This window comes from Rousettus aegyptiacus, unplaced genomic scaffold (genome assembly GCF_014176215.1).
Source record: "Rousettus aegyptiacus isolate mRouAeg1 unplaced genomic scaffold, mRouAeg1.p scaffold_m13_p_5, whole genome shotgun sequence".
In the NCBI taxonomy this organism is placed as follows: domain Eukaryota; kingdom Metazoa; phylum Chordata; class Mammalia; order Chiroptera; family Pteropodidae; genus Rousettus; species Rousettus aegyptiacus.
In genome coordinates, this window is record NW_023416308.1 from 106,529,621 (window position 1) to 106,542,819 (window position 13,199).

A 13,199-nucleotide genomic window follows, 5' to 3' on the forward strand; every position below is an offset into this window, starting at 1 on the left:
TCTTTGACAGGCACGGTGCTAGAGGCTGGGAGTCCATTGTGCGCAAAACCAGATGTATTCCCACGCTTATGGTTTCTGGAGTAGCGTCTTCTTCCTTGGAAGCTTAGGGATTAAGCTAGAAGGCACATGTTATTGGTTGCTATACTTATCATTATAAAGTCCCGTCACACTCCCACTTGATGGATTTTTATTATTTCTAACTCTCTTCTCTGACCAGTTGGATTTCTCTACTGTCTTCAAGAATTGAGAGGGGCGGAGTGTAACATTGGGATTCCATTCTGTCTCTCCTCCTCCCCTTTCCCCATTCCCACCCCCAAAGGGTTGAAGGTATTCTGTTGTTAGTGACAAAGACCCTAAAAGGACAGAATGGATGTATGTGTTGAGGAGAGAGCTAACATTTTCTGCTTGTTCCGCACCAGCACTGAGCAAAGAGCTTCACAAACCTCATCTCATGGAATCGTCACAGCTTCATGGGATCCGTGGTATGATACATCTATAGCCTGCAGATTCAAAAAACAGGAGAGGTTAAGGAATTTGAAATTGTGTGCGAAGCTCATAGCCATGGTTCTTTCTGCTGTACCACACAGGCTTCCTTTAAACACTTGTTTTTGCTGATCCTGTTGGCCTTATGTTACTGAAAATCAAAGAAATGAAGTAGCAGTTACAGTTTGAAGTACCTGTGTTTTAAGTTGGCCCAACCCTTGCCCTTTATGAGTTTATCATTCTTGGGTTTGAAAGCGTCATAGGAACTTTACAGTTCCTATGCGTTGAAATCCGCATGTTTTGTGAAATTATTGTGGTATCTGTTTGATGAAAGGTTAAACGCTTTGTTCTTGATGATAATGGTATGACCAATACACATGTGACTTAACTCTTCAACTGTGTAGCTTCCACAGTGTACAGTGACTGGAGAATTTGCATAGTTGCCGTAGAATCCCTCATTTAAACTTTCAGATAGAGATAAATGTGGCCCATGTTTTAGGAGGAAAAAAACCCAAAACATGACAAACTTTTGAGTTTGCTCACTGGATGAGAACTGTGATGCTTTCGGGTATTGCCAGTGTAGCTGAAAACTCCTTCCTCTGCAGACACACGGCTGACAGCGCATCCCGGAAGTGCTTTAAATTAAAATGCCTTCTGAACACTTCAAGGTGTTGCAGAGCTCTCGCAGAAACAATTAAGTCTGAGAAGTTCATGTATCCTCGGGCTGAGGCACTTGAGCTATGATTATTGGCAAAGCTTGCTTCCTTTTCCAAGTGAATCTCTATTTGGTGGACAGGGTGAGATGATCTGAAACATCTTAAATTAGAAGCTCTGTCCTACAGTTGTGCCCTTGGCTGGCGTTCTAGGTGGATTTGTTACCAATCCTTATTTCCTATAAATCTCAAAGGCTGCCGTCTCCACTCTGATTAAAGATGAGCTTAAAGCTTTGAAATGCTTGAATGTGGTTTGATTTGAATATGATTTAAAATAAAAGATGATGGATCCATTTGGCTAGAAAGGCAGGTAAATATTTAGGATGTGTGTATTTAAGCTTCTTAGTGAATTTTTACACCTTTCAATTTCTTGAAAAAGGACGGTTTCCTAAAACTTACCATGTGCTAGTACTCTTAATTCTCTAGAAAGGAGTGGGGAAAGGTCTGGATTTAGAGTTAAGATTCATATGTTTGAGTCGTGACTCTGCTACTTAACATCTTTGTATCGCACATATAAAATGAAACTTGTATCTGCTTCACATAAGGGATGAGCTGGTTACAAAGAGCAAATGAGATCAATGGCACAAAAGTGCTTTGCAGCAGATAAAATAGTCTGACATTTGCAGGGATGCTACTACTACTACTACTACTACTACTACTACTAATAATAATAATAATAAATACCCAGTTTCTACACTCAGGGAACTCATAATCTAGCTGGAGAGAGAAGTGTCATCTGAAATAACAGTAAAACAATTATAGAACAGTATATAGCAGAAATAACTCATAAGGTAAAGGCTGTAAGTGCTGTGGGATTTCATAGTAAGGGGGGATTGTTGCTATTTGGGGTGATCAGTTATGGTTTCACAGAGAAGGTAAATTTTTTCACGTCTCAAACTGTAAACATTTTGACTGGAAGAGGAGAAGGAAAGCAGCAACGTGAATTTAAGCGGGGATGAGATTGGAGTGAGCAGGGTGTATCTGAGAAGCAGCAGCAGGCAGCCAGCAGGCCCCCAGGCTGTGCCCGTCTGGGACGCTCCAGGGGAGCTTAAGTCAGACGGCCTTGGAGGCTACATCTGTTTCAGCTTTCCAGTGAGTAGGACAAATTCTCATCGTAATGCTTTTGCCTTTTTCATGTAATTAGTCAAAAGAATAGTTGTCACATAACTCAGAAATTATTCTGGGCTTTAATGAATAAAGAGGACTTGCCCAGCAAATAGAACCAAAGTTGACAAGTCAAAACCAAAAAGTGTCCTTTTTTTCCACCTCTTTTGGATACGCTTCCAATTTCCTCATGTTAAATTTTCATATTTTCACCCTCTTGTGTAAATCCTAATAGCCTCTGATTTCGAGTGGAATTATAAGTCCGAATGAAGCCGGAGAGGTCATCTAGATCAGCATCCTGCTTTGGTTAGGAAACTAGTTTAAACTCTGCTTGGATAAGAAACTGTCTTCTTTGGAAAGAATGTACTGAACTAGGACAGAGTATCTGGTATTGAAGTAACCCTCTTGTCAAGAAAAGAAGAAGTATAAAAGCTTATGAAAATAAATAAAACAACAGTCGAGAGGCAGTGAAGAGCAACCGGTACAGTCAGTACTTGAGGGACTATGCATGATTCCCGAGGGAAAGGAAGCACATTGAGGCTAGCGGTGTTTTCACTACTATAGTTTTTCCCCTGTGGGCGTGTGCTAATTCACAGTACATGAGTGTGGAGTCCTAGCAGAAAGCGGCAGACCCACAGGGCTGAGAGGTTGGAGTTAGGGGCTACGAAAGTATCTGGGATTTAAAGGACAGAATCCCAGGAAAAAGGGGACTGCAGGGAAGTAAGCAGAAAACAGGTGTGCAATCTCCCCCTGAGGTGTTTGCCAGCTTCTAAGGTGCACACGATCAGAGCAAGACTCCCAGAATCCCTGCAGAAAGAAGCAGCTGGAAGCCTAACAAGCCGTGTGAACATTCCGGCAACCATATCTAGAGCTGATGAGATGATTGTGTTCAAGGCCTGCCAAGATGGAGGGGTCCTGGTAAATAACCAAAGCTTTAACTGAAGGCTCCAGGGAGCCCTATCTTAAGAATAAGGGAAAGCTGGAAAAAGTTGACCCTAACAAAACTTAAAACTAACCACCAACAGGGTTAAAGTGGTCCAATTGCATTCAGTGAGAATATATTACAGTTTTATGAAGAAGATAATCTAGATCACCCAGAACGTCTACAGTTTTTAATACAGAATGTCTGGCATCAAATAAAAAATTAAGAGGCATCCTAGAAATCGAAACCAAATGACCAAAACAAAAAGAAAAACACAGATAATAGAAAGAGACCTACAGGTGATTCAGATACTGGAATTATCAGTCAGAAACTATGTTCAGTAAGTATAGAGAATGGAGAATTTAAAAAAAAAATCTTTTTAAAAAGTCAAATGGAAATTCTGGCACTGAAAAATATGAGAACAAAGTTAAGAATTTAGTACATGGCTTTAAGACACACATACACAAACAAGAGAGGATTATTGGACCATGGAGAAAATTGGTAGGAAATACCCAGATTGGAGCACAGAGAGGAAAAATACAGAAAATAGAATAAGAGATCTGTGGGACACAGTGAAAACATTTCATATATGTGTATTCGTAGTCCTAGAAGAAGAGAATGTGACAACCAATATTTAAAGAAATACTGGCTGAGAAATTTCTGAAAACAATGAAAGACATAAAGCCACAGATTGAATAAGGTCTGTACTCCTTAGTGGAGTAAGTGCAGAGTCATACCTTGGCACATCATGTTGAACTTCTGTAAGCCAAAGACAGAGAAAGCTTAAATGCAGTCAGAAACAAAAGATATGTTACCACAAGGAGCACCAGCAAGGCTTACAGCTAACTTATTAGCAATTATAGGATGAAGCCAAAAGACAATGAAATTGTATCTTAAATGTGCTGGAAAAAAGATTGCTAGCCTCGAATTCTCTACTCAGCAAATGTATCCTTCCAAAACGACTGTGGGGGAAAAAAAAACTTTCAAACAAATAAAAACAGGGCATTTGCTGTCAACTGGCCTTCAGCAAAAACAACAACAATAACAAGTTCTTCAAGCAGCAGGAAGATAATTTAAGATGGAAGCTCAGCTATACATGAGGACTACCATAAAAAGAAATCATATGATAAATATAAGTGAAAATTTACTTTTAAAATCAATAATAGTGATGTGTTAATTGGATTTAAAATATGTAGAAGAAAAATATTTTGCACTAAAGCACAACAGATGGGAGAAGCTAAAGAGAGGTTCTTAAATTGTTTGGTAAGTTGTAAAATTACTAATTTGAAGTATAACATAACTCGATGATGCTTATTTTAATTGCTTAGATGGCTACTAGAAGAATAACAAGACTAAAGAACCAGTAAGCTCATGAAGAAAAAAAACAGGGGGTAATAATAAAATTTGTTGGATCAATTCTGAAGGCAAGAAAGAAATAAAGGAACAAAGAACAGTTGAAACAAATAGAATGATCACACATTTAAACCCAGTCACATCAGTAATCACATCAGATGTAAATGGGACTGTATGTACAATCGGAAGCCAAAGACTTTTGGATTTAATAAAATATTAAAACCATTCATATTCCTCTTACAAGAGACGATCTTGAGGCAAACCTTGAGAACACAAGTTTGAAAGTAAAAGTGTGGAAATAAACTTACATGCAGATATATACGTATACACGCACAGGCAGAAAAAAATCAGTAGGGATTTAGAATATTTAAATAGCACTTATAATCAACTTACTCTACTTGACAATTATAGAACATTATACTCATCAATTGCAGAATACACTTTTTACAAGACATCTAGATTATTTACAAAAGTAAACAATGTGCTGGGCCATAAATCAAGTTTAAATAAATTACAAAGTATTGAAATAATATGTATAAATTAAGCTTAAATAAATTACAAAGTATTGAAATAATACTATATGTTCTCTGACCACAGTGCAATCAAAGTAGAAATCTGTAACACATAAATAGAAATTCTTCAAATGTTTAGAAATTAAGCAATATACTTCTAAAAGTTATCACAGTAGATATCACAATAGAAATTAGACTATTTTGACCTGAATTATAATAAAAATATATAAATGTGTGGGATGCATTTAAGATAGTGCCTAGAAGTAAATTTATAGCTTTAAATGCATACATTAGAAACAAAGAAAGATTGAAATTATCTCAACTTCAATCTCAAGAAACTAAAAGCAAGATGAGTTAAAGTCTCCCAAAATAGAAGAAATAATAAAACTAATAGCAAAAATGAACAAAATAGAGAAAAAAATATATGATAAAAAAATCAACGAAACCAAAAAAATTTTTTTTGAGAAGGTTAATAAACATAATAAGTCTCTAATAAGACCGATCAAGTACAAAAAGAAAATACAGATTATCAATATCAGGAATGAAAAGTGTATTACTTTAGATTCCATAGGCATTAAAAAGACATTAACACACTTTTAGTTTAATAAATTTAACAATTTAGATTAAATAAACATGTTGCTTGAAAAATACTACTTACAAAACTGACACACATAAAAATATATGCATAATCCTATGTTTATGATTTAAAATCTTTAATCCACAATTTATAACCTTCACACACTAAGGAACACCTAGCTCAGATGGCTTTTATGATGAATTCTTCTAAACCATTTAAGGAAGAAATAATGCTAATCATGCATAAAAAAGGAGGAACACTTTTCAACTCATTTTATGAGGCCAGCATAACCTTGATACCAAAAGCTGGTTTAAATATAGGTGTTGAGCAAAAAAAAAAAAAGACGGAAAAGAGTAAATATCGTTTGATTCCATTTGTATAAAATTCAGTAATTGGCAAAATAGAAATCAGAATAACGAGTGACTCTTAGAAGGGCGAGGTACTGGGAAGCGGCATAAGGGAATCTTGAGGGCTAGAATGTTCTGTATCTTTATCTTAGCAGTAGTGATAAGCGTATGTACATATGTAAAAATTCATTGAGCCGTCCACTTAAGATTTGTGCCTTTACTGTATGTATGTTATAACTAAAAAAAAGATTGTAAACTTGTTCTGATATAACCATGACGTTTTACCACATTTCTGTTATATCTACATCAAATCCAGCGTGCACTTCCCTTGCGCACGTTCTGCTTGATAAATGCACACTTGTGATGGAGCGGGCGTGAACAGCGGGGAGTATTTGCCGTAGGCTCCTTGCTTTGGGGGGAATAAAGGAGTTACCCAGCCCTGGAGTTGAGTGTGATCGAGCGTCTAGTTCCTCCACTCTTGTCTCGCTTGCTCACTTAATGCAGTATCATTTCCTCCCCAGGCACGGTGGTTCTGGGAAGCGTACTTCCAGTCCATCAAAGCCATTGCCCTGGCCACCCTGCAGATCATCAACGACCGGATCTATCCATACGCTGCCATCTCCTATGAAGACTGGAACGACCCTCCGGCCGTGGTGAGTGAATTCCAGTGCTAGTAGCCACGTCATGCGCAGTCCAGCTGTTAGGATGGGACAAAGGAAAATGTACTGCATTTGGAAAGGTTATTTCAATTCTAGCTCTCTAAGATGAACATGTGCTGTTCTACTTGGGGTCTGATAAGGCCGGCTTAATTTTGAAATGATGACAAAAGTAGGATATACAGAAGCTGCAGCTTCTAGTTTGTTTCAAATGTGCTTGGGAAGGCAGTATGTTTATTTATTGCAGAGCTAAATGGGGACACTTGGGTCTTCTTGGAAATCAAAGACTTCTTGATGACTTTCACAGTCGTAGTGCTTAGTACTCTTGAAAAGGTTCTGTAAACTACTTACTAATAATAGTTTATATTTTAAGTGCTTGCTCTCTGCCAGGGACCATGCTAAGTACTTTACATGGATTATTTCAATTAAGATTTCCAGTACCCCATGAGGAAAATAATCAGCAAAGGTGATGTAGAGGCATTATGGATTGCCAGTCACTCTCACAATGGCTGAAGCCCCTGGTATTTCCATCAGAGAGATGGGGTGCTCAGATGCTGCTTTCAGGGCTTCTTCCTTTGCTTGAATGAGTCACAAGGCCCTTGTGGCATTGTAGGGATCGTGGAGCTGCCAGACCTTCTATTTCACTGAAAATGCCTAAACCTCTGGGGTTGGCAGTTATTGCTTCCTGGCCGCAGTGGAGCGCACCTGGCTGTCTAACTCACAGACCCCAAGGCTTTCATTTAAGATAACTAGACTCCATTCTTCATTCCAGTCATCGCTCTCTTCCTGGCCAGTCCTCCTTGTCTCCTGATTCTACCTTCTCTCAGTAGTGCTGTGTATACTGCCAGCTGGTTAATCTTCATATAGGATTCTCTTTCCCTCCCTTCCTCCTTTCCTCCCTTCTTCCCTCCCTCTCTTCCTGCAAATTTTATTAAGCGATTACTGTGTGTCAGGCACTCCACCAGGTGCTGGAAACGCAGAAAAAGAAACCAGTCCCTGCCTTCAAAGGAACTCTCCAGTAACTTGGGAAGCCTGCAAGTAAGGCAACGATTGTGTGAGAAGTGCTGTAAGAGCTTGTGACAGAGCCTGGGGGAGCACAGGGGGGCACCTCCTGTTTGGGAGGGGTCAGGACACTTCCTGAAGTGGGGGTGCCTGAGAAGTAAATATATGCTCAGGGTAAAATCAGATAAAACAACAACAAATACCTTTCTGTTTTGCTTGAAATAAAGTCTCCTTCTCTCCAGTCTTCTCTCCCTTGAATCCTTTGCCTAAGGTAACCTTCTAGAATGTTTCTATTTACATGTAAGCATAATTATGTGATTATAGAACACAAATGAGATCATGCTATGCACATTGTTCTGCTCCTTGCCTTTTTTACTTAAATAACAGATCATGGACTTATTTCCATTTCATTCTATATAGCATACAGTTGACCATCCATATCTGTGCGTTTGAATTCTGTGAGTTCCACATCTGTGCGTTCAACCAATTGCCAATCAGAAATATTTGGATAAAAAAATCCAAAAAGCAAAACTTGAATTTGCCAGTGGTGAGCACCAAGTTGAATCTGCTCAAATGAAGTGATATGTAGGCATACCCTGCTGTAGCATACATGCAAATGTAGGTTATAGGCAAGGGACTTGTGGCAGGAGTGAGAGAAGCTTAAGGCAGAGCATGAAATCTGGGAGGGCTCAGATCACGAAACGCTTTGTACCTCATGGAAGGTGTTGGAATGTTCTTTGTGGAGAATAGGAAATCACTGCAATATTTAAACAGGGAGTAATATGTTAAGATTGTGTTTTGGCTCAATCTGACATTATGGAGAACGGACAAGACTGGAGTCAGGTGACTAGGTCAGGAATCCAGGTGAGACTTAATAGAGGATAAATCTGAGTGCTATCTGGGAGAATTGACTGTTCAAACTGGCAAATGAGGGAATTTAGGAAAACTGAGGTACATGGTGTAGTTTATCCAGATGGAGAACGTGGGCACATGGGGGGTCCTCGGTGAGGATGGTACTGGAGTCCACACTCGGTGTGAGTGCAGGGCCTTCCCCAGTCTGGCCCCAGTCTGTCTTGTAGCAGAGGGTGCTGGATTTCTGGCAACACAAGTCTGTTCTTGCAAATACTCCATGCCTTTCCAGAATTCTGTGTGGCCTTTGTGACTGTTGGTCTTTTTACTAAGGTGCCTTTCTTCACCAGTGCCTTTAACTGTCCACATTTTATCCAGATTTCGGTGGTCCGCTCATATATTCCTTCCTTTTTGAAGTTTTGCCAGATCCCCTGAGCAGGAAGTAATCTTTTCCCTTTGTAACTCTTAGAGCCTATTATCTATGTTTCTTTCCTGTCACTTAACATGCATAGAAGTATAATTTTCTGTAAGGTTTTAACTTTCTTAAGGAAATTTCTGAGCTATCTTCATATTCCTCATAATACCTGGGACAGGTTGATTTGTACAGGAGGCCCTTGATAACGCGAAGGAAGGAGGGAGGGAAGCCAGAAGATTGGGATCCTAGGACTTGCGCCATCCAAGGCTCACTCACATACTGATGTGACATTCACCTGTTGGGAAGGTGGGGAAATTGGTAAATCCTTTCTCATCTATAAAGTGGACATAATGAGACTCCCAGTGCCTAGCAAGTTGTCTAAACAAGTGAGAACCCAGGTCTTCTACCTGTAGATGATCTGGAATTGTTCATGAAGTTTTAAGGGAGCTGTTGAGCCTCCTCTGGGCTTAAATATTTCCACTATTCCAAGCATGTGGTCCAAGCTCGAGACAAAGCTTATCACATCTGTTCCTCTTCAGGAGAATTCATACAGGTGGGATGGTCATGACCCAGCCAGGAAGTATGGAAACAGTGAGACCTTATGCCGCACTTTCATCTAAAGCTCTGAGAAACATTTAATAAGACTAAATGGTTGGAATTTTCATTCTCTGTCTGTCATAAGAATATAAAATAGGAGAAAACAGTACATGAAACTTTGCAGTTTTTGAGATATGATTTAATTCAGGACAAAATGGTCAACGTGCTGGACTCTATCAATTTGAGAAAGAACATACATATAAAACATAAATCTGAATATGCAATTGGAAAATATATTCTACCTATTTTTCTTTAAGTCTTTCTTAAATAGTTCTTTTTAGGGTAATTGAGTGTTTACCGCATTTCTAGGGGCTCAGGTGATGAGAACCCTGATTTAAAGCTGTGGGTTTTCCGTTCTGTATCTTCCGTGAGAGCAACTGACAGAGGCCTGAGTAGCACTGATTTATTTATAGTTGACTTTGCCCCTCCCTATCAGAAATATTTAACCTACTGTAGATGTGATCACTAAGAGTCCAACTTGCAGGGGAGTCTCCCCTCTAGATTCCATCAAATTGACAATTTCAGAGATCCTGAAGTGGGAGCAGGTGTGAATCTAGGTCAGCAAATCAAGGTATGGTCTGTTTTTTTCAAAGATACGGTGTCAGGGCCTCCGGCCATGCACTAACCCCGCTCAGACTAGAGGGGGCAGGAGGAGAGCTGAGAGTCCTATTTTGGCCAGATGCAGCTGCCTTAGTTTAATGACCTATCATGTGAATTACGAAGACAGCGACGGGTGGCCTTGCAGAAACCCAATGTTGGTGTCACCTGATGCTTTGCCATTCTCATCTGTAACCAGATAGGAGACTGATTACATTATGCATGTAGGCCACACTCTCAAAACTTGAAAATGTTTGACAAAACTATTCATGAGCATAACTGTAAAGTAACAGATGTGTCTGGTGCGGGGACATTGGCCCTTTGTTTTGAATCTCTTCTTTGGAAGGAATTTCTCACCAAGTTAAGGTTCTTCATGAAGAGATGAATTGTTTTTATCATTAATTCCCTTAGCTCCTCATGTCAAGGCTGCTTGTATTTTACTACATTTTCAGTCTCTCCACGCTTTCATTTTTTTCCCCCTTTTTGCAAACATCAGCAAAACTTTTATCATCTCCCCAGATGCCCCACACCCGTATCACTTCTAACATTAGTGTCACTGCTGGTCTCACCCTTTGGCAGGCCTGGTCCCTACATCCGGGCCTTGCCTGTGTAGCTGGGGATCTCCTCGGACACCCTCCTCCACCTCGCTTACGGTTCTCGGCGAGGTGTGAGCATGTCTGGAGGACAGAGACTGAGCAAGTGAGCACTAAACGTGATATGAGATGGGGTGGGCCAAGAGCCGTGAATTTGTGGATTCCTGGTATTTGTTGACAAAACCATATTTTCTCAGCAATCATCGTTTAAAAGTATATGTAATATAGTCCTAAAGTTGTGTTGTAGAGTGGAATATTTTCCCATTATTTTTCTACAAGGTTTATTTAAAAGATTATACTCCACCTTACAGATATGTCAAAATTTTATTTACCCAATTCGATTTGACAGGTCCCCCCCCCCCAAAAAAAAAATTTGCTACCATAGATGTAACACCAGTAAAAATACTCTGGGTTTTTTTCTTTTCTATATTTGACCATACCAGACCTAGAATAGAAAGGGAAGATAGATAGGAGGGGTCCCTTGGTCATTGACAAAAATCGATGAGAAAAATGGGGAAAGTGACTTAAAATGTATTATTGTACCCAGCGTAAGAATGAGTTTGAAAAATGAGAGCTTGTTCCTATGAAATCTAGCCAGAGTGGCAACTTAGCAGAAAGGCCTCAGACAAGGATTGCGTACTTACTTGGACTTCCGGTAAGCCTCAGTCCAAATCCTGTTTTTGAAGACTTCTAGAAAGGGAGGGGATCGGGCAGAGTATCACATAAGAGCCCTTGACTGGCAGTTACCACCCAAGAGGAGCAGGAATCCGAGTTGTGGGTAAAATGTGGGAGTTCGCAGGAGCCCCCTGAGTTCCTAGGGAAGTGGTTCTCCTTCAGTGAGCATCAGAATTTCCTCGAAGGCTCGTTAAAACACAGATTGCTGCCATTTCACTCCAAAGTTTCAGATTGATTAATTCTGGGTGGGATCCTAGAATTTGCATTTCTGGCAAGTTCCCAAGTGGTTTTGATGCTGCTGGTCAAGGAAACATACTTTGATGTGGTATTGATTCACTGTGTGTGTCCTAACTTAGTGACTGGAGAAGGCTCTCCCTCTCTCCCAGTTCTCTTTCTGGACCGCTAAGGCTTGGATTAGAAGCATCTAGAGACTGGGTTCAGACTGCATCTGTCTCAGCTACATGAAAAATTCAGGGCTGCTTGTACTTAGATGTCCGGACAGCGGCTCTCACTCAGAAAGGTTATAGTTGTACCTGCAGCTGAAAGTATCACTTGTAAACACTAACAAGCGGCAAATCACTCTGCAGACTGCAGAAGCACCAGCTCAGATGCATGAAGCAGAATTCTAAGTTGAAAAGATAACGGGTTAAGAGTCTGTTTAACTCAACTCAGTGCCCTTTAATTTCCAGCTTATGGAATGTTTCTCTGGAATTTGAAAGCCTACCCAGCCCCCCAGGAGGCCTTCTGGGCTTATTCTGCCCTTCTTCCTCCCACTGCCTAGACATAACTAAAGTATGTATGGAATTTAGAAATTTTAGCTTGAATTTTAAGGAAGTTTAAGCTTTTTGAAGACCTTTTTTTGAAGTTTCACGTTGATAGGATCACAGTAGCACAAGCAGTTTATTATACTCTAAATTCCAAACCTTTCCTTGAGTAGTAGCCTTTGCCTTTGAATTGTTTTCTAGCTGTAGTTACTTCTGTGGAAACAGGCTAGAAAGTCTCAGGTCATCAGTAGCCAGAGAATAAAGCTGAGTTGGGTCTGCGGATGGAGAAGATGCAGGAAGATCCAAAGAGCTTGATCTGGGGCCCCGAAGAACTTGGCCAGTTCTGATGGTCAGACAGAAAGTGGAAAAGACGAGCTCACCACCCAGATCCAGATGGGGAGGAAATAAGGAATATAAGACAAACTCAGGGGGATCGTTAAGACGATCGTGTCAATCAGGTCTTTTGCACAAGCATCCTAGACCCGCCTTGATAGAGACAGGTGTGCCTGTGCAGCACACATCTGCATGGCAGCTCCGCGGTGGTGGGTGCATCTGCACATGGTGCTTCCCTGGACGCGGTCCTCCTCCTGTTGCTTAGAGTCCCCTCTCACGGCTCCAGCATTCACGAGTCAACCCAACTGCTTCCTTACATCACACAACTTGTGGGAGGGCAGAGAGTAGAACAGTTTTTTGGAGTCTGTGGGAGTTTGATCTGGCAGCAGATTAATTAAGAGCGTGTTGAATGTCTGGCAAAGCCATCCTTCATGCCCCAGCTATCACTTATTAACACATCAAAATCACTTCGCCCTTGTTTCAGGGGCCATTTTAATCCTTCCTTGAGGTCTGCTTAAATGATTCTGTAGTAGAAGTTACTAGGAAAATGCAGTTTTGGGGTATTTCGATGTCAGGGTAATGAATTTTGTTTCTATTTCTAATATCCTACTTACATGCCTTCTAAGTAATTAATATTTAAGTGTAATTTTCTAATCGATCGGTCATTACAGCTGCAGAGTAGACACTTTTCCTTGTTGCTCTCTCTT

At 40.2% G+C, this 13,199-nt stretch overlaps 1 protein-coding gene across 1 annotated transcript in view; it reads left to right on the top strand.

Moving 5' to 3' along the window:
- Nucleotides 1–13,199, top strand: part of EXT2 (exostosin glycosyltransferase 2) — a 119,587-nt gene that overhangs the window by 52,874 nt on the left and 53,514 nt on the right. The window contains exon 8 of the mRNA XM_016146832.2: nt 6,533–6,664. Within this exon, the coding sequence (XP_016002318.2) occupies nt 6,533–6,664 (132 nt within the window). The remainder of the gene's footprint in view (nt 1–6,532; nt 6,665–13,199) is intronic.